This window comes from Pagrus pagrus (assembly GCF_965226575.1).
Source record: "Pagrus pagrus genome assembly, chromosome: 15".
NCBI lineage: Eukaryota > Metazoa > Chordata > Actinopteri > Spariformes > Sparidae > Pagrus > Pagrus pagrus.
Window position 1 is genome coordinate 11,614,345 of NC_140199.1, and position 27,977 is coordinate 11,642,321.

The following is a 27,977-nucleotide window of genomic DNA, read 5'->3' on the forward strand; positions in this document are numbered from 1 at the left end:
ATGGATACCTTGGGAATATTTTTTTTTCTTATATACATTTGTATATACGTTTGCCACTGAGTGGTGCTGTGGACTGTGTGTTGGACTCTGAGTAATGTGCAATAAGAAGGGCATTTGGCTGCCAACCTCCACACTCACAAGGTGTCTATAAATAGTGCTGTTAATATCCAAACAGAGGACTGTTATTAGAGAAAATGACATTTTGCCAGGAGTCTACTGTAATTAAGAATTTGTTATTAATTTAATGGCTTAAAAAAGATCACATGAAAAAATAAAACTGGTTTCTTAGCTTAAAGGTGTATTGAAAGCACCGTGTACAGCAGTCTTCATGGTACTTATGTATGAAATCAAATAATAATTTAAGAAATAGGACTACAGTAACATAACCACAATATCTATCAGATGATCAAGGAGAAGGAGGTGTCTCAAAAATGCTGATAGCATGAAGAAATAAAACCTATTTTTTTACAGTTTTTTATTTTCATCATCATAATCACATGTATTTCCAACTTCTTCATAAAAGCATAACATTGTAGATTTAAAAATGTAAGACGGTGGACACTGACAGTGAAATATCAAGTGTGTCCCCATATCATGGGGTAGTCAGCAGGAAGACTGGAAATATTTATCTTACTGACTTTGTGATGATAGGAAACCTTCCCTACATAATGTTGATGAAGGTTCTCAGTCATCCAGGCCATGGTAATACTAAGTGCTAAATTGGTGGCAACTGGACTTGTTTCAGTTTCCTGAAGACTTCTCAGCTCTCATCCAAGAGGTTTCTTCAGTTCAGTTCCCTACATAATGTTTTGAGATGGGTCTAAAATTACTGAGTACCAAGGGGGTCAAGACCTGTTATTTTAAGAGGAGGATGGACAGAGCATTCTTAAAATTAGCCAAATATAAGTGAACCATTTATTAAATACAAAACAAATTATGTTGGGCTATTGCCCAGATGCCAAGCTATTAATTGTACCATTTTTACCATTTGCAAAACTAAATAATGATTTTACAGATCCACAGATATATCATGGATCAGCAAGTTCAGTTTTGAATTTCATATAACTACACCTAACTTCTTGCTTTTTTCATTATCTGCTCCAGAGTAGAAAGCAGTCCAATCTTTAGAGAAAGCTCTTATCAGGTTCAGTGGAGTGGTCATGGAGGACCCCCAAGATTATGTTGCATGTTTCTTTAGCTGACGATCATGTTCTCATAAATATGTAAATGTATCATTAATGCCCAATACTGTTCCCAAAATGCAAAACTTTTTTGATCAAACACAAACTGATTGGTATGCAGTCTTTTCATTCTCTATGTTTTTTTTAACGGTATATCTTCAGTATCTATTTAAAACAATGTATGAAACTGGATACTAGATATCAGGTTTCAGCAATATCTAATAATGTATGGGATGATGACACTATTAAGCCCTAATGTAAGATGGGGAAAGCATACTTTTCAGATTTCAGATTTCAATTAACCTTCATAAAAATGTACAGAATTTTGGAGTAGTAGTAGTAGTCTTGTGGATCACAGCAACTAATACCGGAAAGAGGGGCCCTGGGGTTGCATGGAGGGAATTTGAACTCACAACCTCTATATTTTTACAATCCTGGCTACCACCCTGGATTACAGCCAGAAACCTTTAAATAACTTCATTTCAAAATCTTAACATTTCAAGATATTTTCATGCATTCAACTCAAAATGAGCAAAGGATACTGTAGTAAAGGACATGCAATGTCTTTTCAGCCTTTGGATGCTCTCAGGTATTTCACATTTGTTTGCACAAGCTGTTTTAGGCATGTAAACATTGTTAGTGTTTGACAGCCCTGCCTCAACATATCAATCACATCCACTCACATGACGCTTTTGAGAAACTGAAAATGTGACAATCTAGCATCAAGTTAGAGTAATAGAGGGAGTAGAAGAACTAGCCCTCACTTTGAAACACAATCTGACATGTCCTTACACACGTATACTTAACCTTAAACTTTCAGAGTGCACTTGTACATATTCTCCCCTCCCTCCTCTCTCTGTATACCCTAATCACACCCCAGAGTCCTTTGAGGTTATCTTATAGCAGAGTTCTGTTCCCCTCGTTATTTGCTACTAAATATAGTCTTCTGAACCATCTGTGAGAATGATTTTGTTCCCTTAATATCCCCATCAGCAATTTCAGCTGGCCAACAGAGACCTCTCCCCCCGCCTTAACGCCCCCCGCTGGATCCCTATTCATACTCCTAACCTCAACCTCCTCCTCCTCCTCCCGTCTTGACACCAACACTGCTGCCACCCACAACCCCAACCCTCTGGAAGACCTGCCATCTGAGTGAAGAGTGGGTTTTGCACTTTGCGGGACCTGGGTCCAGCCATACGTAGGGTCAGAGGCACTGAGGGATTTGTAAACTTGTGATCGCCAGCATTGAGCCTCGGGTCTCCTCTTCTCTGTTTGGTATTTATAGGTCTGTCTCTCCTCCAAGGATTACAACAAAAACCCGGTGAGTGGATCTGCATCCCATCGTTGTGCTTTGTCTACTAATCAACCAGCGGCTTGGATTTAAATTCTGGCTACAACAAAAATGCTGAAAGGGAATAAAGGTGTGCATCATGTTGCAAATCATAAATTCTGTGGGTTGTGCAGCTGATCTTAGGGAAAACAATAGAAGAAGACAACCTCAACAACTCAGTTAACCTAATGATTTTGCTTTTGATGAAGATGCATTTAATTTTACAAGCGATTAAAGTTAAATGGCTCCAGGAGTCACTTTGCTGCTTTTAGATTTTCTTAGTACGTCTTAAAATGACCAAAGGCATCTGTGAATGTGCTGACCATCCCTCTCTGTGGGCGTCTCAGAGATTTTATATGGTGTTACCAAACCCTGACAGGGGGGTGGTGAATCTGAGCGCAAGGGGTCTCTAAGCTTGTAGTTATTTAAGGCAATTAAAAATGATATCCAAAACCCTCCTTGTTAACATTCAGAACTACTCTAGATATCAGTCGTGTTTTGAGGGAGGTTCAAACATACTAATAGAATTGTTTTCTGGAGGTGTGTATTGTGTCCTTAAGGGTTGTGTCAGGCCCATTTGATAGTTGAATGACGCCATTACACGTCGCTAAAATGTCTTGGCTGGAAATGGCTTTTAAAAATAGCTGCAGTGGGTTAAGTTACAGCCAGTAGATGTGATGTGATGTTTTGCCACTTGACTGGGCCTTAAAGAAACTTTTGAGAGCTGAGGGCGCTGATGTGCATGTAAGAAGACAAAAAACAGTGTAACACAAATATATAAGATAACGTATGAAACAGATACATGTCTCCAAATATAGGTTGACACTATAGGTTTTAAGAAATTCGATGATGTAATAGGCTTCAAAGGTGAGTGATATCGAGACAGAAGGAAAGTTTTACTCCCAGTTCCCCCGCCTACACGTTCCCACACCGGCTGCAGATTAGGGAATATGATCAGATCCTATTTTATGATCCTTAGGCTCACACGTTTACTGCTCTAGAATAGCATTAGAATGCATTGATCACCAATTTCTGCCTGAACCACAGCGTGTGTCTGTTTACGTCAAGTGAATCTGTGTAGAGATCTTGTTTCCCCAAACAAAAACTGAAACATGCATGAAGCTAAATGTTTCCTTCGGTGCAGACATCTGTCTCACAGGGGAATGTGGGGAATCTGAGGTCACTGACATCCCCCTTGAACTTGAAAAATGATCAGGGCCGATGCTGTATGTCTGATACATTCAGGTCCCATGGATTTACTTTCAGGGGATGTTGATGGCTGTAGATGTTGACATTAAAGAGCAATCTTGAGTCACTTGGTGCAATGGTTGGATAACGCAGCATATTCAAAGTTTTCTCAACTGTGTAACTGTGTTTGTTACAGCAGCTAAAAACACGCCCTTCAGTGCATTTCAACCTTAGTCTTAACATGAAGCAGTGCAGATTTAAATGTTTTTTTTTCTTTTGGCCCACATGGATGAGAGAGAGGGGGGATGACACACAGCAAAGGGTCGCAGGTTGGACTTGAACCCTGGGTCACTGCAGCGAGGTCAATGCCCCTGTAGTATAATTTTATAATATAAACCATGACATCAAGCAAAACACCCTCAAGTTGCTGTATTGAGAACATCGTTTGCTTTAAATTTCTGGAGAAGCTTTGGCATTACTTTGTTTTTGTCTTTTGAAAGAAAGAGGTTCACTGTCATTACTTCTATCACTGCTGAATATGATCAAAAAGTGTATCTGTGTATGTTTGTAGCCCCAGCTGTGTTCGTGTTAACACCATGTTCTTTCCTGAACCTCCAGCCATGCCTCATGAAAAACCTGCCCCCCAAAACAAGAGGAAAAAGCTTGCAAAGATCATAACTGACCTATCACATATCACTCAGGATGGTAAGGCTGGCATGAAATGACATAAATATGAAACCAATTTCCATATGTTTAGTACAACGCTTTCATTTAATGAGGACAGGATATATGAATAGATGGATGACTGGTGATAGGTACTGTAGGTGGTGTATTAATCTTACATGATACGCAGGGTAATGTCTGAAGTTCAAGTAAAAACATTTTTAAAACTACACAAAACAACAGCAAAATTCATTAACATAACTCTAGATATATATATAGAGTCCTATGACTCTGGGTGGACTTGATTAAGTTAATATAATGTATGTATTTTGCCCAATTAGAATACATTGTGGTCATGAAACAAGTATTCATTTAAACATGTGTTATGATTAATAATGTAAATCAGCCAAATTTCACTTCAATTAAATTTCAAAGATTCAAACCTTCTATTCTTCTAAAGTCCCTATTTTTCTAAATGTGACGGTCATCTGTTCAAATATCCCTTACCTAGAGTATGAGTCGGAGCCAGAGGCATCTGAGTTCGACCTGGGAACAAAGATCAGGACTCCCAAAGACATCATGCTGGAGGAGCTTTCCCTGATGAAGAACAAAGGCTCCAAGATGTTCAGGATGAGGCAGCAGAGAGTAGAGAAGTTCATCTATGAGAACAACCCAGACGTCTTCAGCAGTGAGTCTATGGTGAGAACATAGTTCATGGAGAAAACAAATTTCTGAGATTTTAAAGGAAACATTTCCCAAAGGTTAATGACAGATGTAAATAATAGAAGAAGAAATTCCATAGAGAAACCCTGAAACATCTGGAGAACATGGAGAAATGTGGCAATGTTTGAAGAAATCTACCTGTATTTATTGTCAACTTTCAATCCTCAATCTGTCCTAAGTAAACAGCCATTTAATAGAATACATACTAGAACCATTCGAAAGAAACACAGAACTTAAAATGATTTTAAGTCACTTGGAAACATAATGGTTAAACCCTTGGCCTGAGACCATTATTGATCAATCAAACCAGTAAGAGTATATTAAATGCCCTCAGTACACATTCATAACTCACTGTGCTCAGTAATGCTCGTCTGGTATAGCTTCAAGAGGATGAGACATGCTTGATCAGAAAATACAGCTGAATGTGCTGTGTGCCATTTGGTTGGTTATAGTGATTGTCTTTCTTTCAGGACAACCTCCAGAAGTTTGTTCCCGCTCTGGGTGGTCAGATGGGAGGTCAGATGATAAATGTTGGAGGGCATTTTCTTAGCAAAGATTCTGGACAGCTGCATTTTGTAGGATTACAAACTGCAGGAGGGGCTCCTGTGCCTCCTCCAAAGCCTGGAAGCAAAGGTGCAGGAACAGGAGGAGCAGGAGGTGCCGGAGGTGCCGGAGGTGAAGGAGGACATGGTGGTGGCGACCATGGGAAAGGCGGAGAAGGAGCTAGTGAGTGGTCTCCACTAAAAGGTTGGTATCATTTTTTGGGAATGTTAAGTAGAATTCTGTTTCATAGTTCAGTGCCTGCTGGTGCACACAGGATTTAGATATACATTCACAAAATATCTTGTGAGATGAGCTTAATTTTTCTGGACTTTATCATTTACAATAAATGAATGCATGGATGATAAAGTAAGCAAACACACAAGTTATTAATAAATAATCCACACACATAAAGAAAAAAACTGAATAAACACGTTTCTAATCCAAACCAGTAACACTCAATGAAAATCTTGTCTTTGCTGACATTCAGTGGTTAAGCTTCTCGATGATTTTCAGGTGTACTCCAGAACCTGATGACATCACTGTTAGATGCGGTTACAAGGTCAACAGACCAAATTTCTGGAAAGCTGCTTTTCAGTTTGGTGTTTAGTTACCATATAAAGGAATAGTTTAACTTTTTCTGAAATGCTCTTATTCAATTTCTTGTCAAGAATCATATGAGAAGAAAGACACTGCTCTCATGTTTGTACAGTAAATATGAAACTACTAGCATTGGGCAGTTCGCTTAGCTTAGCTTAAAGTATGGAGAGGGGGGAAACGGCTACCCTGGCTCTGTCCTAAGGTAAAAAACAATCTTCCTAGCAGCACCTCTAAAGCTCTCTGATTTAAAATTACATCTTGTTTGTTTGATTTGTACAAAAACTAAAAGGGTAAAACAATATTGTCGTCACTGTGAGGCTGCCAACCAGTGGAGACTCCAGGAAGTCACTACACTCAGTCAAGAAATAGTCAGGCACGTAATATACATGTCAGTTTACACGCTACAAATAGTATAGTGTACAGACTACCTTTAAGCAGCAAAGTGAATGAAATGAATTTTAAATTATGCATTAATGAGCCACAGACATCTCAAATATTACATAGGCCAGTCCACAGATGGTTGAATATCATTTTACAACTTTAAATTAATGTTACTAACCCCTGTCGAGTGTGTCATACGCTCCAACCATGGTTGTTTTCCTCACAGGAGGTGGAGGTGATGACGTTAAGAAGCACATGATTGCATTGAAGACGTACGTGTCACCATGGGAGAAAGCCATGAAGGGTGATGAAATTCTGATAGCCACTCTGAAAGGTGCGATGCCTGGTCCCATTCAGCCAAAGGATTTGCCCAAGTGGAAAAGCTTCAACAGGTACTTGCCTCAAGGCCTGACTCTATACAGTAGATGCTTTGTGACTGACAGGGTCTTTAATAACCCTCTCACCTTGCTTTGCTAGATGTGCCATACCCTTCGGTGGATTCGAGAAGGCCAACCAGTTCCTGAAATTCCAGCTGCCAGAGGCTGAGCCGACCAAAGAGGAGCCTGAACCCCCAGTGGTGTATCAACAGGACATCGGCTGCCGGCCTTCCTTCAACCGCACTCCTATCGGCTGGGTGGGAAGCAGTGAGCCCAGTAGCATTCATATGGAGACAGATGCTGTGCCCTTCGATGGAGAGACCGACGAGCTGTGAAAAATATTCATACTGTGATTACGCTCAATGTGCAACAGACACATACACACATGCAAGCATGAATGCATGCAAACATACACATTAGTATGCACACACACACAATAGATGAGCTTACAGTTAACTGTTGTGTTGATGAATTTGAATCTCAATGTGTGGATAACTGAAAGCGTACATGAATCGTGGCCATGTTCTTGTTGTGCTCTGTATTTGGTTGTAAGGCAAAGAAGCAAGCTATAGATGTTATGGGGAGATGAAACAGCAAAATGTATAGTTGTTAAGTTCATAAGTTGAGTCTAAACACTCCTTAAATTTGTCAGAAAAGTAAGCAAGAAAGTTGCAGGAAAGAATGAATCATGAATGAAACCCAGATTTGTATTGTGTTACTGTTGTGTCTTGATGTCAACTTGTTACCATATCTGTTATTTCCCAGTGCCTTTTTTGTTGTTAAGATTCTCTGATCTTATGTCGAGTTATGAAAACCCCACAAACCTGTCTGCATGCATAGATTCAGCTGAGCCATTGACCTACTGAACCACTCCACAATAAACCCTTAAAAACTGTAACAGTCCTCTTGTAGAGTGATGATTACAATGTCATGGGAAAATAATTTTGTGTGCCTGAAAATCCATGCAAATTAAATGTCCTATTTCCAAAATATATATTATATATATATTAACTATTATGTTGGTGAATATATATATTATTACAATCTAACATTTTGGCAATCTTGTCAGCACATGGAAATAAACTGAAATTGTTTCACAGTTACCACAAAGAAAATTTACACTTTTCGTGACTGAATAGTGGTGAGCAAAAGCTTCAATTACATTATTTCAGCAATAAAAATGACAATAAACAGCATTTTCTGTAGTGTACAGCACATGGTGTGGCATGATATTGGAACATTTAAGCATCTTACTAATAATAATCAGCAAGACAGTGAATATCAGCTCTAAATGAAAAAGAAAATGTTGAAAAATTATATGAATCAATAAATCATTCAGATTTGAATTTATAATAACATGTTAACATAGACAATTATATGTTATTATCTTACTACTAGTATTGGTTTCACTTCAAGTGTTAGCAGCAAATGCACAAATGCACTCGGTAAACGTATTAACTTTAGGCTGACTGTTATGGTAGTTCAGTCATTAAATGCGTCATATTAAAGTCGTCCATGTTTTGCTTGTCTTGATCCTCGAATAAACTATGGCTTTAAAAAAGATACAGTAGGCTAATATATGGAAGTAGAACTACAAAGTATCATGAAATAAAAGTAATATGTATGTAATTTGTAGTTAGTTACTTTCCACTTTTGGCTAAAACATTCAGCAAATTACACTTTTCCTGACATAAGCTGAAGAGACACTCCCGCACAGCTGGGGGCGGCCATGTTCTCAAAAGTTGTTTCCAGACATCATGAAGGAAACACGGATAAAGAAGAAGACTTCATTACCTTTGAATGTTGGCTGCCGGGGCGTGCTGTGTTATGTCCCTGCTGCTGTCTAGACACAATCAGACAGTGCAGTCTACAACTTGCAGCCACGAAATGGACACCAGCCAAATATTACTAGGTAACGTTAACATGCAAATTGTTCATACGATTAGCTGTCTTAGCTAACGTTAGCTAACTGCCAGTCGAAGAGCTTTCGGATGTTTTCAGGTGTCTGGGAACAAAACAAATGGCAAAATAAGCACGAAAACTTCTGGCACACATGCTGATGGCTCCTAGTGGTCTCGTCATAAACTCAAATGTCAAAAATGCGTATTAATATTTGCTGGTTTGGTCGCCGGAGACGATAACGTTAGCTCCGTTAGCTAAGTTACTTTACTTTTCCCGTTGGCTCGACGTCATCGCCAGCAACTCCTGGGTGCAGTGTTACCTAGCAACGACGTTGATTGCCACTTGCAGCGGATGAAAATGATACATGATATTAAACTTAAACAGGCTTATGTTGGCACTCGCTACTTCTGTCAACAGCATTTAAGGGTTTATAATGTGGGTGAGCATGATTTAAATCACCGAGGTGAAGTTAGTATTAGGTTGGATATTGGACAGACATTCACTCCGGAGACAGCCAGCGGCGCCTCTTACTCAGGTTCACCCAGTGTCGGCAGCAGGAGGACGGCTAGCTCGCCTCCCAGAACCACACGGTGCTCTGGAGGCTGACCCAGGGACCATCAATAAATGACCCTACTGTTTGTTTGATTTACACAAAAACAATGTTTCTTCATGCTGACTGGATGATATTAGTGGAAATCATGATAAAAAACAATACTAAACCGATTTCATGTAGTACACTTATTTTGATTGCTAATGTGTTTTGCAAAAAAAGACCATGTTTTTTTTTTCTTTCTTCAATAGCTTTAATGTCATGTGACCCAGTGACTCCAAACCAATGCTAAACACTGACAAAAAGACAAAAAATTGTCAGTATGACTACAGTATGATGTTAGAGCACCATTGTTTCATTTGTTTAAAACAATCTAACATGTTTTCTTGTGTTGTTATGTGTTGACGTTATTTCTGACAGTTTCATCTACCCTTAAAAGATTTTATTGAAAACAGACATTTAAAAATATAGTCATATCAGTTTCATATCTTGTGCCAATTACTGCTTGTAGATTTGATTAAATGACTCTCTGTATTTTAAATACTTTTTTGTAAGAGTGCAAGACTTAAATTTCACATACATTTACGTTGGCTTACCTATGATGTTGTTCATACTCATAGCCTTCCTACAATATTTTTTATATATATTATAGTGAACAGGTAATACTAATAATAAGGAAGAAATAATGTAGACTAAAAAGAAAAGGAAGTAGACTAGTCTGATGGTGCATGTACATATATACATTATACATATTCATGCTACATATGTATTTGCTCATACCTACACACATACACAAAAAAGCCTTTAAACTTTTTTCACTCTTTTTTAGGTGCACTATAGCACAGTGATTTCACCTGATGACATCTAAACCAAAGGCCCAGTTAGCACCCCTGCCATGGACAGAGATCCTTGGATATTGGGTGCTGTCCTTGGGTTCTCATCTGTACTCTTTCTACCAACTGCACAAGTTCTCTAAAGGTAAGGCAGATTGCCAGATATCTGTATGTTGGTCACATGAATTCAGAAGAAAAGGTAAAGAAATATGAACCTGTTATTTCCTGTTCTTTACCTCAGAACATGAAGCAGGATTACAGAGAGAATTCCAGCTTGAAAATGGCCTTCTTAAGGGTTTTAAAAGGGTGAGTTCATTTTTCAGTTTTTTCAAAATGTATCCACTGGTTGATACAAACAAATCAGGGCGATTAGCAGTACATTTAGACCATTCAAAGCCTCTTTTCAACAGGCTTCATGTGCACTTCGAATGCCCATGGTGAACTTTGTTTTTTGTGTCAGGACCCATCAGACTTTGAGTGGAATTTCTGGACTGAGTGGGCCAAGAAGTCTTTGCTGTGGACTCTGATTGGTCATGGCGTGATATCAAGACTGACCAGCATCTTTTATCCCAAGGTAGGAAGCAGCTGCTACAGAACTGTTAAGTGCTATCAGGTGGGGAATGTTTTAATCTGACATGTTTTTGATGTTTCCTCAAAAGCTCAGGGTGCCAGCACTCGCACTATATGGCCTCTTGGCTGCCAGCAGTGTGTTGGGGATTAAAGGTGTTGGTGCGCTGCTGATACATCTGGGCCTGTCCTTTTCTGTGGCCCAGCTGCGAAGGCCCGTATTGTCATGGGTCTGTAACATGCTGCTGCTGTCCACACTTCACATCAAACCACTTCAAGAGATCCAGGTGGGTTGAATAACATGGGTGTACTTATTCCTGATTGTGGAGGTGTATCTTTATCTTGTTTCAGAAGGAGAAAACAGACAAAAGTGAAAGATATATTGCATGGTAAAGTACTAAATTGGAATCTGTTAAACATGTTTTTAAATGTTTTGTAGATAGATAAAAAAGAGTTTATGATCACAAAACTATAAAGATAGTGTATAAAGAGGGAAAAGAGAGCCAATCGATTTGTGTCTTTTTCTATAGTATTCATTTTAAAATTGACCATTTTTCTCCTACTATTATGGTACTTTAGGTCATTTTCAAGAGTAACTCGATTATCACTTGTCAGTGTCATATTTGCAAAGAACACAAGAGGGCACAAGATACTAAGAGGATCTACAGCCATTTGGCTACTCAGCTTCATTGCTCTTATGTCCATACCACAAGAATAAAGTTGAATGAGTTTATTGTAAGTACAAAAATTAAGCAGATCATTTCCAGTATTTTGTGAGGATTAGAATATGCTTAGAAAGCTCAGTGTGTTCCTGCGGGCATTTGAAAATAGCCACTAGTCGGAGATATACTAACAGAGTCCCCATAATCTAAGAGTCAAAAATGTATTGCAGGAAAAATGCAAGAACAACCACAATAAAGTGAGATTTTACTAAATTCACCAACATAATTATTACCAATGAATTACAGACAAAAAAAAAAAAAATCAGTTTTGAAAAAGGTTTAAGAACTCAATTCCATTTATTTGTATATTGATTGGTTGTAATGGACTTTGGATCTTAGTATTTCACTGTGTTTAGGGTATAAACCTGTGATCCAAAAGTACCATTTAACAGCACAGTGTCTGACACAATCAAGAATTGTTACAGCCAAGCAACTCTGGTCCAGTCCTAATGGTTAGAAATTTGAATGTTGTAAGTAAAATAGACCTGACAGACCGGTGCATACTGCTAAAAAATGTGCCTCTTTCTCTCCTGTGCTCACCCTTCAAAAGCAATGGTATTCCAGATGCTGTGAAGCAGACCTCATTAAAAAGTTGTCTTTAAGCATATGTTTATTAGTGTGTGCTGACAGCTTTTCATAACCACTTGTCTAAATCTGCTGTAATCTGCTAATATTCTCGTTTTGATCTATATCACATTTTAAATAGATAGCTTTTCTAAATTTAATGTCAAACTGTCACTGTTAATATAATGATTCCCCAGGAATGTGTTATAAAAATAATTGGCCTTCCCTCTGTATTACACAGAGAAGCTGGTATGAGAGCGAGGAGGAGTACTATCTGCTCCTCTTTGCTGTTGCTGTCTGTGGTCTGCGCTTCATCAGCTTCAGCCTGGAGCATTGCTGGTGCCCTCTAGACCGTGGTGGAGTTGTGCAGCTCTGTTGGTTGTTTTCATACACCTTCTATCATCCTTTCTTCTACAATGGACCCATTATCACATACAAAGACTATGTTGAGCAAGTAAGTGAGCCAGCCAACAAAGGCTACTCTTGAATTAAACTGCGATTTAGTGTAAAATTGCTCCTTTTGCTTTGGTCTGGCAAAACATCAGTGATGGGCTGTTGATAAGAGGGCAGTGTATTTTTCAGATTTGTAGAGAAATGGTATAATCAGACCGTCACCTCTGCACCTTATTCATGCTGGTTTGTTTCATTCTCATCTTTAGAGTATATTTTTTATATCCTTGTATTTATTCTTCTGGTGTTTTCTACACTTGCAGATGAGGAGGTCTTCTGAGGCGAGTGACAGGGATGAACCTGCTTTTAGGTACCTGGTGCTCAGATCAGGACGGATCATACTGTGGTGGTGCATTGCAGAATACATGATCCATGTCATGTACATGCACTCCATTCAGTCTAATGAGACCTACTTAGAGATTCTTCCTCCTTGGGCCTTGGGTAAGTACATACTTGATGTATTTTTGTATTTTTATGTAACATTGAGTTTCAGCTTTAATATTCCCCTGCCACTTCAAAAAATACACTGAACATGTTTTGGAAAAGCAGAATTTAAAAATCATGTTACCCCCACAGGATTTAGTAGTTCTGAAATGACATCAGATATGCTTATTCATTGGCCTTGATTCATATTCCAGTAATCTTGATCTGTGTTGTGATTTTTTTTTTAAATTTTAATTTTTCATTTTTCACAAATTGAATGCATAATCAGTCATTATGTGAGCTCTAATTTGTAAATTTGGGCTATTTGCACAAGATTTACTGACTTATAACAAAGGAAATTCTCTTTTGAAAGTATAGAACTTGCTTTAATCCTTATAAAAACTTAACATTTGTTTAAAAAACCATATCACAGGCGGTCTGGCCCTGGCCCTCGTCCAGTTCTTCTTTGTGAAGTATCTGGTGTTGTTTGGCCTTCCATCCATGCTGGCTACTGTGGATAAACTGGTCCCCCCAAAGCTTCCTCGTTGTGTCAGCATCATGTACAGTTTCACTGGGATGTGGAGGTAAGATTAAGTTGATACCACTAACATAAATACAGTTTTATATTGATCTGGAAGCATTCCATTAACAATTCAGTGACTGGAAAAGCAAGCATCCTCTGTATCCTTGTGGAAAAGGAAAAGGTAAATTAAGTCTCAAGTGCCTTAAGTGCTCACAGTGCTTTAGTAATAAGACTGGTCACGGTGAATTGTCTCATTTTCTGTCATTACTGGCAATCAGAACAACAGGTCCCCTCTGCATCAGGGACATTATATAAGTCTGTCAGACTCAAGCTGAAGTGGTTTGTTCACTGGGAGCATTCGGACATTTACCGGCCATGTCATGTCTTTTTTTCTTAAAGAAAATCAGGATTAGTAGCTGCTGATCCAGTGTATATGTTAAAATCACCAAATCGAATTGGAAATGTGTATCTTTGTGTTTAAAGAGGGATCTGACAAATACCAGTTTGACAGAATTAATCACCATCCAGCAAAAGAGCGTAAGAGAATTTAAATGAGAAATGTTTCAGGTCAAGTCATTGATGGTTTAGCTTGCATTTGCAACACACACGCATACTACATTTTTATTTATTTCTATCACACATACCCCCACAAAGAGTGGACACTAAAAGAAAATGTCATAAAGATTGCTGAATTTATTCAGCTGATTTCACACAAGAAAGAGACTATGCCTGGTTTATGCTGAAGGGGTCACAATTGCTCAAGTTAATGAACACACACATTGCAGTGCTTGTTACACATGGATAAATCAGCATAAAAACAACAAAGTTTCCACTGCTTGGAAAAATGTTTCAGGACATTCAGGGATGTGCAACGGTCAACATTTTATGCCATTTGTGTTAACCACATAGCTTTGGGGTTCTCCAGGGGGAAAAAAAGACTTTTGGCTGCTATGCTGCAGGATATGCTGTAATATGCTTTCAGTTGCCACTTTATTCAGTCTAATACAGCAGTCAATAAATCGTTCCCTAATGAGGGCTGTAATCAAGCTTTACTGACACTGATGTAGAATGTTGATTCAACTTTATGATCATTTTGGACCATGCTGTATTGCGTTTTTACTGGCAGGTGTTTTGACTATTCTCTCCACCTCATTTATATCAATGGGGGTTTAGAAAATAACAATAAATATGTGTGATGATAATGTGTAATGCATTACGGTTCAATGGCATTAGAAATATGATATTCCAAAAAAGGATTGATAACAATAAAGCTTATTCATATAGCACTTAAGCAAGATCGGGTGATACAGAATACTTTAGATAAGACAGTAAAGTAATTAAAGTGAAGACCGTGTAAGACAATTCTAACAAATAGTAAGAACAATGATGTTAAAGTTGAGTCAGCACCTCTCTAAAACCATTTCAACAAAAACTGAACATTATAACCCTCATGAAAGTAGGATTTGTCACATGACTTTAAGATTAGAGGTTGATGATCAGGCCATAGAATAAAATCATGGTCTATTTGATCAGCATTAAAATCCAGGATCTATATTGCGAACTTGAAATAGGTTGTGAATTTCTCCATTTGCACCATTAAAACACAATATTGCATCAAACATAGTTCTTTTTAAGCACAATATCCTCATCCACCATGTTGCTTGCCATAACTTCTATTGCATTGCTTTCAATGCATCACCCAAGGAAGAGCCATGTGAAGTATTTCATCCAGTCGATCTACAATCATGACATTGCTCAACCCTGTATTAAATTATTAGTTCAAGCTGGATGCACCTAATAAACTGCCAACTGAGTATATGAACAAGGTTTAGACAGAACAAACCTCATAATATACAATAAAAAGCCATGTTTGACAGTGAGCAAATTCTGGTTTATTATCCATTATACATTAAAATTTAAAAGTATCGGAAGTATTTTATGTTATAGTAAATCACTCTATTCCTAAATGTAATTAACAATTACGAAATGCTCTCTTCATTCAGAGCACATAAAGTTGAGATGGAAAGCTGTGTGTTTGGTTTTGCAGTAAAAAATGGACTGGCTGTAGACTTGATTGACCAATGTGCTGACACCAATGCACTCCATTCCAGCCCGTGTGTGCTGAGCTGGCCAATGTTGACAACATTGATGGAATGCATAAAGCTGTCCACTGACATCATTGACAGAAGAGCTTCGGTTTATAGGCAGCGCAAGAAGAAAAAAAAAAAACGCACTGAAATGCTTTTTCTAATCTCCTCAATGACATAGAGACACTCACATGCATCGTGTATACTGCGCATGCCTCAGTTTATATAGAGCCCAGTGCTCAGGTGTTTCTTACTCAGTGTTATATTATTATGTAAATTTGTGACTCAGATATCCCTTTTTTTTCTTTGCTCACTCTCAGGCACTTCGACGAGGGTCTGTATCGATGGCTCATCAGGTAAGAGGCACTTCATGAGCGGAGGACAGACCACTTCACATGTTAATGCTTACTAAAAATGTGAAATGTCATCTAAACCAAGTAATAGCTCTTCTATTAGAACATCTATCTATCGATCTATATTGTTCTATCGCGCCATCCATCTGTCTGTCTGTCTGTTGTTAAGATTAATATAAGTATATTGTTATTCTATCATTCTTTCTATATTAAATCTATCGTCCTATTGTTATATGTATTGATCATTCTATCACAGTTTTTTATTTTAAAAATAAGTTCACAACCTGTAGTTTATGCACCCCCGGGGGTAAAAGGGCTAAAATGTAGCAGGCAAAGATGGATGATTTATGACTCATAGCTCTAAAAAGATTTATTGTGTTAAACTCATAGACTTTTTCCCTCGTCTCTGAACACCTACGAGAACATGTGCTGCAGGTTACAATTGTGTCGTCTTGTTCTGAACTTGAAAAACAACGCCCACTCCAGTGACGACATGCGTGACTCTTGTCTACATTGCGTGGCTCTACACAGGTGCAGCAGCTCTATGTCATGATGAAACAACAGTGTTGTTGTTGTTCTTCTCTGTGTTTACACACATACTGTGTGTAAATGCTGCACTTGTTTTGGCTTTGTATTATCGATTCTATTTATTGGCTATAATTTCATTGTCTGCCAATAACTGATAATGTAAATTCTCCATTATCACAGATACACAGTTTTCACAGATACAGTTTTATCGTCATATGTTGTTGTATCATTGTAGTATTCTATCTATCTATCTATCTATCTATCTATCTATCTATCGTGTCTGCTGTCTATTGTACTTAATATTATCTCTGTCTGTTATTTTGCTTTTCTTCTTCATTTTGCCTTGTATCTTATCTATCTGCTGTTTCCATTTAGCGTTATATCCATTTGTATTTTTATTGCCTCGTATTTGTATCTGTGTAATCATGCTGTATCTGTTATTTATTGCACACTTACTGTAAAGAGCTAATTTCCTGCAGGGCACTGAACTTGTCAGTTGAATAACCTTAAAAAAAGGTGCCATTCTCCAGCCGCCTGCCCACGTGTTTTATCATAATGGACAAGGATGCTGCATTTGCATGAAGGCTTTCTCATGATTATGAGGCTGAATGTTGTTGGTGAATAGTTCTTCTGTTGTGTTACTGTTTCCGCACCCCGGAGAAATGCCTCCTTGTTTAATATGTGCATATGTAATGACAGCATTATGTTTTGCTCACTTGTACTTTGGACAACGCACATTATTAGTTTGTCTGCTTTTTAATGATGCACACTCGGCTGAATGCAGCCTGTTGGGGGTTTATGGTTCGCTTGGTTGACGCGTTTTGTTACATTTAGGCAACACTACATTTGCACGGTTGTCAGAAATCACACTGTTAAAAGGTTCCCTTGTCTTGATCATCGTTTGCTAATTAGATTTTGTTTGACATGTATGACAGTGTACACGTACATCTGCTTTTTAGGTGTAAGAGATGAGTTCAGAATGAAATATGGCAAATCAGACTGTAAAGAGCCTAGGATTTAAATTGCAAATGCTAGTTTCCATTTTAATCCATGTCCATTGGAAACTGTCTACTCCTGCTTAATGGCATCACTTGCAATTATCCTACTGCAGATGCAAAATGATACCCATGGCACAATGCCCCGACGTTCCTTCTTGTGGAAGTGCTTTTAAAGAGGTTTTAATGCAGTTCTGAAATTCAGTTGAAATTGTCTGAAGAGCGCTAGATGAGTGCGTAGGTGTTAAATGATGTGCACTACATGACTCACTGACACCTCGTCTCCCTGGGCAGCTAAGTGGCTCATTCTTCGCCATTCCATTACGCTTTCCCTGTCTGTATGCCACCATGTCTCTGTTTCACACACATACAGCTATCAGCCAACAAAAGAGCTCTTACTGGCTGTTTGATTGAGTTATTACAGCTACAATCAGAAGTAGCGTTTGATCCCAGATCCTGGGGGATGTTAGTTGAAAATAAATAAGTGGGGGCGTAGATTGGGTTGTGTGTGGGGGTCAGCATTTAACTTCTGGTTACACTTAAAGTTTCAGAGTGTAGGACTTAAGAGGCTCTTTTGGCAGAAATGTAGTATAATTTTCATATTCATGAGCCTTTATATCTATAGAGGGAGATCCTCTTCCACAGAGTCAGCCATGTTACACCGCCATGTTTCTCCAGTAGTCCAGAACACAAACCAAACCCTCTGGAGAGGGGTGTTTAGTTGGTTGCAATCTGTCCTCTTAGCTAGAGGCCACACTGGACCTTTAAAGCAAGAAAGAACATGTACAGTACCCTTTAAGTCTTTCAGAGCGCAGAAACTAACAATATTAGTTGTCAGTGTCAGTCTATGAAGCCTGTGTGCATGTCATTCGCACCATCTGCTTGCAGTAGTCAGGTGTTACATAACACATTGATCATTCAGGGTTATAATTTATATCTAAGAATTATCTTATTTAGATTAACATCTGTTTAGACTCCATCTTCATTAAAATAATTTAGGCAGACAGATAGGTTCTCTGTATGTTTAGGTATTCAGTTTGCTGTGGCTCTAACACTCTGGTATCTCTCCATCTGTTATTGCACCTACTTTCAGCCTTCAGTATGGCCAAGCTGGCCACTCTATTTAAGGCTCAGAAAAATGCTGGCTCATCTTTCAGGAACATTGATTAGCCACAGGGAGGCTGAGATAATTAGTTTCCAGCTCCTGTGCAACACTAGACAGAACGCAATGTTTGTTTCTAAGCGTGTTGGAGTGATGTAGCATGTAGAGACTACAGGTACCTCTGGGACAGACAAGGTTCTCACAATATCTGAGACCATTTTTCTTCACGGCATGCACCGCTTTCTTCACTGATTGGTGGGTTATTATTCACAGCAAGTGGGCTATCACATGAAGTGTACTCTCATTTAAACCACAGTAAAATGACATGCACAAGTCATGTGCTAGATATTTGGTGTTTGATAAATTACCTCATGAAAACTATACATTGTATCTTCAGTATATGAACCAAAATCCTAAAAATAGGACCTTATCTAACCAAAGAAATATAGAGCCAGCTGCAGTGATGGAAAAACAACGTGTGTCAAGGGTTTGGTGTGAATCACAGAAATCACTTTGGAATCATTAAACCAGTTCCAGCATTATTAACAACTAGGAAGAATTGATATTCCCTGGAGTGCCTCTATTTTCTGCGCTGGACTTCAGAGCAACAGTTATTTGATTAAAAAATCAATGAACAACACATGATAATTTATGTAACAGGCAGACCAATTCATTGGGGCATTGTGGAGCCATTTTCAACCCCCCTTCATCTTCACTCTTTCCTAACTGCTTATGAAAGATCTTTCTGTTATTGTCTCCATTTATTTACTGCTTTCTTTATGTTGGACAGGTTATAATCAGCTTACATGATTACATTACGTGAATTTTTTATTCATGTTCATGGTATGTTCTCATGTTCCAGATACATATATGTGCCACTGGGAGGTTCACGACATGGTCTTCTTTATAAGATTTTATCCACTGGCCTTGCGTTCGGATTCGTCTGCCTGTGGCACGGTGGCCATGACTACTTGCAGTACTGGGCCCTGATGAATTGGGCGGGAGTTCTGGTGGAAAATGGACTGAAGTCTCTTTTTACCTCATCCTTTATTCACGGCATTGTTGTAAGTAGAGGTGCAACGATTTGTCAATTAATCGAATAGTCAATCGAAGACGAAAATTTATCTGCAACCATTTTGATAATAGATGAGTTGTTTCAGTCATTATTTCAAGCAAAAATATCAAACATTTGCTGGTTCCAGCTTCATAAATTTAAGGATTTGCTGCTTTTCTCTGTCATTTATGATAGTAAATAAATCTTTGGGTTTTCGACTGTTGGTTGAATAAAAGAAGCCACTTAAAGATGTCACTTTGAGCTCTGGGAAATTGTAATGAACATTTGCCAAATTTTTGACACTTTATAGACTAAATGATTAAAGGGTTATGCCAATTCTACACATTAAAGGCGCAATATGTAATTGGCCACTTGTAATTGCCCAAATTCATATTTAAAACTAACATGGGGCTACCTCTAACATTTGCCAACTGTAGCTGCTCTTAGCTGGTTAGCTCATTTAACTGTGCATATAGTGGTCCAGACTGAGAGCTTGGCGCACCAGAGGTGTTGGTGTTTACACCACTAGCACAAGAATGTAGGACCGGAACAGGCTGTTGCTAGTTGGTTAGCATACTCACTTCAATAGACACAACACAATACATAACATCAAAACTGTTATTTCTTCATTCTGTTGATAATTTTAGTTCTTTTTTTAAAGTTTTCAGTAAAATTCCTACATATAGTATAGCACCTCTAAGGCGTGTTTACATGTCTTTGGGAGTACTACTGCATACATGAATAATGTAGCGTTTTGTGGCTCCAGAGGAAGCTGACTGTGAACTGATAAATTGCGGTCAGTGATTTCACTCAACTGCTGAGTTGCACCATGGGTAATGTAAGGGCCAGGTTTATAAAAGGAATAAAAAAGGCAATGTGTCTCAGTCTGCTGTATCAATTGTAAAAAACTGTCCATAATGACTAATGAGTCCAACAACAGTGTTATAGGAGTACAATGCGAGACCAGTGGACTGTTTTACACAACCTGGCACCTACATTACCCACAATGCAACCTAGACACTAAGTGACATCACTGGAGGCATTTTCTTAGATTACATTCAGCTTCCTCTGGAGCCACAAAAGCCTTAAAACCACTTGTTTCCCCATATGCTCCCCAGTACTCCCCAAGACCTGTAAAAACACTTCAGTGTGTATAACTGGTGGAGTTATCCTTCAATCTTAAATAAACAGTACTAATCTATTATGAAAATAATCGTTAGTTGTAGCCTGAGTTGTAGGCGTGAAATCTAAGCGTATACCTCTGACAGATAAAAACATTAAACTAAAGGAGGTTCAAATTGCATATAGTTATCATTCAGTTAAGTTGAGATATGTGGACGTTATGAAATCATTCCTGTAGCGAGAAATAAAGGGGTCACATAATCTGATTTAATAAGAGATAATGCCTGGAGCTGCTTCACTTAGTACAGACAGGAGACAAACTGGTTGGACCCCGTCACATCTAATTGGCATTTACAGTTAACACCCTTTACTCACATTAATGTGAGTAAAAGTCTATGTCCAATACAGTAACAGTAGAGATGTTCATGCTATTCCTGCTTCTCTGGCCTTTAGCTTTTGGAGAAGGTTCATGTTCTCAAAATAGTAATAAAGTCTGATGACATACTGTGTAATCCTACTAGTTTATGGTCACACAGTTCATTAGTGCAGTGTGCTTTGCTGTTCTTTGTCAGATTTACGATGAAAATCTCTTGTGTTTCTCCTTCAGTTTACTTATTTATTTACTGATTTCCCAGGAGCAAAATTTCTCTGAGGCGATGGAAAGGCGTTGCATTGCCCTTCTCTCTGCTTTCTCCACCGCCATGCTCATCCTCTCTAATCTGGTGTTCCTCGGGGGGATACATGTTGGCAGAATCTTCTGGAAGCGTGTCTTCATTCAAGGTAAATTGCCCCCAACACCACTCACTCAATAGGATTTTTCTGTGCCTTTTTTTTTGCCGCAGAATTGTTTCAGCTGACATTTTTTAAATGTGTTTCCAACGTGCAGTATCAGTCAGGTGGTCTTGACAGCTTAGCTGCATTGTACAGAAGGACTTTTCACATTTTTTCTCCAGAGGTGATGGCAACTTAAGACAGCATGTCTGAAGCGACAGTCAGAGAGGCCAGCTCACACAGGCGGAAAATAAAATCATAAATAAAATATAATAAAATGATTAAAAATGCTGCTGTTCAGTATGTCTATATTTTTCAGTGGATGTTGAAGGTCTGGTCACACTGGGGCATTTTCTGCATCTGCATGGGCAAACTCAAAAAAAAGAGAAACATCTGCTTCATGGTTGTGCCAGTTCCTGTTTTGCTCCCTGTGTCTTAACTTGGCTCATTTGGCCCTCCTGAAGCCGTTCTACACATGATAAGCAGTCTGAGCTGCAGTCGCTGCTGGGTTGGGCACAGAGTCAGGGCTGAGAGCTCAGCTCAATTCTGATAAGTCATCATGTAATGCGTATAATTTATTAACATGGACTGTTAATTAATGCTGAAATAAAATGCACAGTTTACTCATTTTTAAAGCAGCATTAATTGTTTTTTTGGGGGGGTGTACTTAGTGGCAGCAAAGCAAGCTGTAAACACAGCAGTGACATTATATTATAGAGTTAGTACAAGTGTTATGTGTTAATAAACAGTTGCCTATGTACACATCCAGCAGACATAGATCAATGTAAGCGTTTATATACAGTTGTACTTCAGGCAATCCTACAAATATTTACTCGCCTTGTAACTCTTTCTTTGTCTCCACCAACTCGTTCACCAACTAGTCGCTAACTTGTATCCTTTTCACACCAGACAAACAAACCTGCAAACTCTAACCCCAAGGGTGCAATCGGCACTCATTCCTGCATCAAATGACTCTGCAGTAGTCACAGGTATTTATTTGCTCCAGCGCCGGTCAGCTGTGAAGGAAACATGCATCGAGGCGGACATGCAAATTTTTGCCCCTTTCCACTACCAGTCCTGGCACGCATTGAAATTCCAGAGGTTGGCACGTATTTAGTGTTTTTATCCATTGCCATTGGAGCAGCACTCAAACATCATTCAGTGAGTGTGAATCTGAAAGAAAGACTGAAGTAAAAGATATTTAAAAAGTAATCACCGTAGTATTGTCACTGGCCCCCGTGCTGCATGCATACTGTTCCCTGTTTTCCGACGTCTTTGTGATGTTTAATGTGACAAACCAGAAAGAAAAAACAGAAAGGCAAACCTGACTGCTGGCAATGGGAAAGAAGTCAATCTATTTTAAAAGAAATGCATATATACATTAAGTTTGGTCCTAAATGGTATTGTTCTGTCTGTTATTTGGTGCTGGGCAGGTGGTGTATGGTTTGTATGTCAGAGATTTTTCAATTGCAATCACAATGATCAAAATGATAACTAAAAAAATGAGCTGAAAGATGCTAAAACAATCATAAGACAGATTTGAGTGATCTGAGTTTGTCACTACGAGCAAGCCCTGTCGCATTTCTTTTTTGTTTAACTGAGACTAACATTATATCTCTGGACACTTAGATATACTCTTTTTTTATTATATTATGAAGTGTGATCAGGTTTAGAGGTCTATTTAAATGAACATCCACTGGGGAGATGTAAAATCTGAACAGTGTGCAACAACAAAGGTAGCTCTATCATCAGTTTCAGGTTTTTCACTCATTTTGGAGAATCATTTTTTTTAGTATTTCAGGTTGATGTAGTCATTTGGTCTTTGTTCAGTCCCTTCTGTATTTCTCATCTCACACTTTATGTTTACTACAATCAGTTTTTGCCTTTATTTTTTACTCTATTGTGCTTCAGACTAGGGCATATCCTCTAAAAAGTATGTCACAAAGTCTTTGGGCCACAGTCATACCTTTGTCAGGCTGCTTCGGCTGGATGCTCCAGTGACTCTGACAGTACAAAATAAATGTTAGAAGCCTGACAGCAAATTGTGCTCAACTTCACGCCTCCTATATCACTCCTGACCCCTTTCGCACACACAACATTGTAGACAGGGTTTGAATAAGTAATCAGAAACCTAAAAATAAGAACAGGGTGTTTGAAAATACCATTTCTGTTGTGAATTATTCAGAGTTAGAACAGGATACTAAACTGAGAATCTCAGTTTGCTTTTATGGTGATTCATTTGGACCATTTTAAAAAACTAAAAATAAAGATGCCACTGCCTGGTGCAGACTTAAGATGTTTAAACGGCACATTGAACAAACCTTTTAATAATTGACTTGCTTTCACTGAGTCCTAGTGTTTTTGTACTTTGAATTGAAATTTAATGAATCCACCCGAAAAGCTGTTCCTCGTGTCTGCATGTGTCTGCATAGTAAACCACCGAGGTGAGAGTTGTGGTTTGCTTCATTAACACGAGATCAATGATTTTAAATCAGCCTGTCTGGGATTTTTACTGGTGCAGACTGTTGAATAATTGACCTCTGTAGTACAAAAACAAATTTGTAATCACACTGTGTCTATAGCCATATATGTAGAAAGCATAAAGTGTGCTGTATTTGTTATCTTCACATCCCACCTGACAGACCTCGTGTCCAATCAGTCTAAAGTCACAGTGGCGAGTTACATAGATACCAGTAGACAATTCAGAACTTTGAACGATCACGTTCAAATGAGATGTTACATTATCTCATTTCAGTGGATATTAATAATACTTGTAGTTTTAAATTAGTTGGTAATGAAAAAGTGGACTGGAAACATCGGAGGCTGGGTAGAACAAAGTGACTGGTCAGTCACTGCAATACTAAAACTGTAATTGAGCTTTATTACAGCCAATTTTACAGTTATTCTAACTCCATTTTTTAACTTCTAACAATGGCTCCCACCTAAGATGTAAATCAGTTACTCAAGCCCCTTTGAATATATTTTAAAATGGAAATGGACACACACTCCACCCCCACACCTTTTCCAGGCGGTATTTCTGTTGGCACCTCTGTTGCAGAGCCAACTGGAGTTTCAGTTTTTCCACAAAAGAGGAAAACGTGAGTTTATTTATTCATTTAGTTTATAATGGAGGCATGAAGGCAGATAGCCAGGCTGCCAGCCTGCTTGGATGTCCATCATTTTCCCAGGAGATTTTTGCCCAGTGGCATACAAAATTTCATAGTGAAAGTGAGGTTTAAAGAGAACCGATCTAAATACCGATAGTGTCATTATTTTTACGTCATTACATTTTGCAATCAACATTTACTTCAGAATGATTAAAACAAAACATTTGTAGCTAGTTGTTGCTAGTTTAAAATGTTGTTGTTTGTTTTGAGGTAAATGCTGACGTCAGCATGCTAGTATTCTCACGGGGACAATGCTAACATGATGATTTTTAGCAGGTTTAGCAAATATTTCGTGTTTTAGCATGCTAGCATTTGCTAACTAGCACCAAACACTAAATACGACTGTGGTTGATTGTAATGTCATTATTTTTAGTCATAAACCAAAGTATCTGACAAAACATTTTACCTGATGATGGTGCCGGATAAAAAGTTATAGCAGCTAAGGGACTTTTAGCTAAGCCATGAATCAAAGTAAACTTTGTTTTATTGCCGTACTGAACGACCAGACAGCAGAGCACCTTTATTTCCTCAGGCTGCGAGACCTCAATTCATCCTCAGCACTCTGCCATAAAATATTTTAATTTTATGACTTGCCTTATATAGAGTCATTAGAATAACTATAATAACTATGAAAAAGTAGCCAATCTCCTTGCTGATGGTCTCATTTGCTCATGTAGGTAATATTGAAGACCAAATGTGAACCTTAAAGTTTTGCTGTAGGATATATCCCCTGGGGACCATGAATGTCATGGCAATCCATCCAATATCGAGATACTTCCTTATGGACTAAATGGTGGACTGACTAAGAGACTGCCACCCCTGGAGTCATACCACTAGCATGGTGAAAACCCACAAAGGAGTTGCAAGTTTGTTCTTTACTGAAAAGTCCATCTGATCACTAATCGGCTTTATATTTAGTTTTAAGTTTCCTGCTTACGAGTGTCCTTTTCGCCTCATCTGAACTCGAAGCACTCAGTTAATTAAGTAGCTAAAGAACCTGTAATCACAACACTGCTTAATTAGAGCTATAGTTACATGCAACCGGTGTAAGTAGGTTATTCATTTTACTTTTTCCACTTTCCATCTGTTTGCCAGAGCTTCGTAATTAATAGTTTTCTTCAGAACGGCAGAGTCGGGAAACAACTCTGTTAAACAAGCCAGTTGGATGACTGGTTGGAGAATATAGATTTCACACTGAGGGTGATAATGAAATTTACATACCTGCAAAGACACAACACTGGGACGTCATGGCACGATGGCAAGGCTTGATCACGGTGCACGCTTGTCTTCCAGGCTAAAAGGGTTTCAGTGGTTAATGTGGAGGTCAGAAATGCATTATATTTCAAAAGTGTGAATGAAGTGTTTGTTTAATGTGATTAAATAACAAGAATAATTTGCTTGCATTTACTGGAAACATCATCAGACATCATCAAGGCACTTAATTTTCATCAAAATATGTCTTTTCCAGCCTTCGCTCATGTAACCTTTCCCTTCCGCAGGCAGGAGAGTGACAGTACAGCTGTGCATGAAGCACCCAGTGTATGTGTGTGTGAATTAGATTTTGGCATGAATAGAAAAGAATAGACTATTGACAAGCATTGTGGGTGCAGGTGCAGGTTACTGGGATAATCTGGAGGCAAGCCAGCTGAGGAGGAGGTGGAGACAGCTGTCTTTACCTGCCTGCTCGACCCTCTAAGAAGCAGCTATAAATAGAAAGAGAATAACACAGCAGAGAGCATTGACCGTACTGCTATTATTACTACTACTATTATCTCTCTAGCTAGTGTAAAGAAGAATCTTTACAGTAGTTGCGTGGAAAAACATCATCATTTTAACTTGAATTCATCAGCATTTATCAAAGAAAATGTGCCCTAATTCAGGATAAAATCAATTATTTAATCCTGTTTAAGCCTACTAGTTCCTTTCCCAGATAAAACTGTTTTTCTTTTCAGGCTGGTCTACAATGGCCCCACCTATGCTGGCGTTCCTCTACTGCTTTGCCCAGATTGGACTGGAGTGGACTTCTCACCCATCATGAGTCACCTTGACTTTGTATCAGAGTGAGAATCCCTGCTACCGGACAACCACAACAACCTGCTGAGTCCAGTTCCTTGTCCTCACCAGCCCAAGTCTCTGTGGCGTAGCTGGCTCGCAGCCACAGACCCTGTCCAAACCTGGCTGAAGTGCAGCTGAGCAGCCACTTTTCTCAACCTGCAGGACTGGGCAGAATCTGTCTGTAAGCTGAGATTTAAAGGATCAGAGTAGGGAGAGTTTCCTGTACATGGAAAATGTAACAGAACGAGTGTAAATTCAGTCTCCAGCAGCAGCAGCAGCCTGGGCAGTGTCAAGTTTTCTACATAACAAGCTTCACTGAAGCACTGTAACATTGTTATTCTAAGAAACTGTAACAGGAAATACGGACCCTGAATCTGTCTTGGTTATATGACTCTGATAAGGCATTGCTCAGTGGTGCGGTGAGCTGGAGAAATTCATATTTACCGTCCTCCTTTTGCTTGTGTAGGCAGAGAAGACTGAATAGAGCAGCAGGAACCTGATCAGTGTCATTATTTCTTCTACAGATGTAATTTGGGTAAAGTAGAATGACGTTAATATTAGTGTTGCTCAGAAGCTTAAGAGAGACTACACTCTTGCTTTTATTCAACACAGTAACAATGGGAGATGACAGTTATCCACTGGATTGCAGACGAAAGCTAAAAACCACATTTTATTGTTAATGTGTTGAGATATATCGCCTCGTACTGACAAAATGTCAACTTTGCAATCACTCAGTCCACGTTTGGATAAAAACCCTTCCAGGTTTATGAATGTCCATCCGTCTATTCATGTTATAATGGATATTATGCAGTGAATCATTCACAGTTTACTGTTTCAGCTTTGTGTACTCTTTGTCCTCATATATACAAGTCAGAAAAATGTGGGCACTCGGCTGCGCTTTTAAGTTGTTTGTTTTTTGTTTGTAGTTCTTTCTTTTTTTTTTGCACAATTTAAAAAAATACACGATAATAACAACAAATAATAAACAGTGCAGGAAAAAACAGAAATAAAGCGGTTTAACCCGATTCCAAGTGGTATTATTGTTGGCTCTGCCGTTGTAAAAGACGACTGGATCGATTCTGTTTGTTTCTGAGTTGCAAATAACACCGGAAAAGGTTATTCAATCATTTAGTCTATAAAAGTAATTGATAGTGGATCACCAGTTAACCTTCCTTCTTCTGGGTGACTGCGTGCCAGGTGGCAGACAAAATTGCACAGTGATAGTG

General features: G+C 38.6%; 2 protein-coding genes across 8 annotated transcripts; both read left to right on the forward strand.

The window, feature by feature from the left end:
- Window positions 1–2,271: 2,271 nt before the first annotated feature.
- On the forward strand, window positions 2,272–7,881 carry myoz1a (myozenin 1a). Its single transcript, XM_084376473.1, has 6 exons — window positions 2,272–2,502; window positions 4,318–4,404; window positions 4,874–5,061; window positions 5,556–5,832; window positions 6,833–6,998; window positions 7,084–7,881. Exons 2-6 carry the CDS (start codon window positions 4,320–4,322, stop codon window positions 7,316–7,318), a joined length of 951 nt encoding a protein of 316 aa, XP_084232599.1. The 5' UTR covers window positions 2,272–2,502; window positions 4,318–4,319; the 3' UTR covers window positions 7,319–7,881.
- An 809-nt stretch (window positions 7,882–8,690) lies between these two features.
- On the forward strand, window positions 8,691–27,776 carry hhat (hedgehog acyltransferase). 7 transcript variants are annotated; one of them, XM_084375859.1, is made up of 12 exons: window positions 8,693–8,895; window positions 10,265–10,413; window positions 10,510–10,574; window positions 10,729–10,842; window positions 10,928–11,122; window positions 12,363–12,575; window positions 12,835–13,012; window positions 13,428–13,578; window positions 15,925–15,960; window positions 19,445–19,646; window positions 21,394–21,538; window positions 21,645–21,819. In XM_084375859.1, exons 2-12 carry the CDS (start codon window positions 10,293–10,295, stop codon window positions 21,662–21,664), a joined length of 1,440 nt encoding a protein of 479 aa, XP_084231985.1. In that variant the 5' UTR covers window positions 8,693–8,895; window positions 10,265–10,292; the 3' UTR covers window positions 21,665–21,819. The 7 variants fall into 7 exon arrangements, with proteins under 7 accessions (XP_084231988.1, XP_084231987.1, XP_084231985.1 ...); XM_084375860.1 differs by having other exon boundaries at window positions 21,712–21,819; XM_084375856.1 differs by lacking the exon at window positions 21,645–21,819 and adding an exon at window positions 26,649–27,776 and having other exon boundaries at window positions 8,694–8,895.
- Window positions 27,777–27,977: the final 201 nt, after the last annotated feature.

Coding starts and splice junctions, on each gene's coding strand:
- hhat (XM_084375856.1), top strand. CDS start 10,293: ATGACATCTAAACCAAAGGCCCAGTTAGCACCCCTGCCATGGACAGAG. Junction 10,843..10,927: donor CCAGCATCTTTTATCCCAAG/GTAGGAAGCAGC, acceptor TTTCCTCAAAAG/CTCAGGGTGCCAGCACTCGC. Junction 15,961..19,444: donor CTGTATCGATGGCTCATCAG/GTAAGAGGCACT, acceptor CTCATGTTCCAG/ATACATATATGTGCCACTGG.
- myoz1a (XM_084376473.1), top strand. CDS start 4,320: ATGCCTCATGAAAAACCTGCCCCCCAAAACAAGAGGAAAAAGCTTGCA. Junction 5,833..6,832: donor TGAGTGGTCTCCACTAAAAG/GTTGGTATCATT, acceptor TTTTCCTCACAG/GAGGTGGAGGTGATGACGTT. Junction 6,999..7,083: donor AAGTGGAAAAGCTTCAACAG/GTACTTGCCTCA, acceptor TTGCTTTGCTAG/ATGTGCCATACCCTTCGGTG.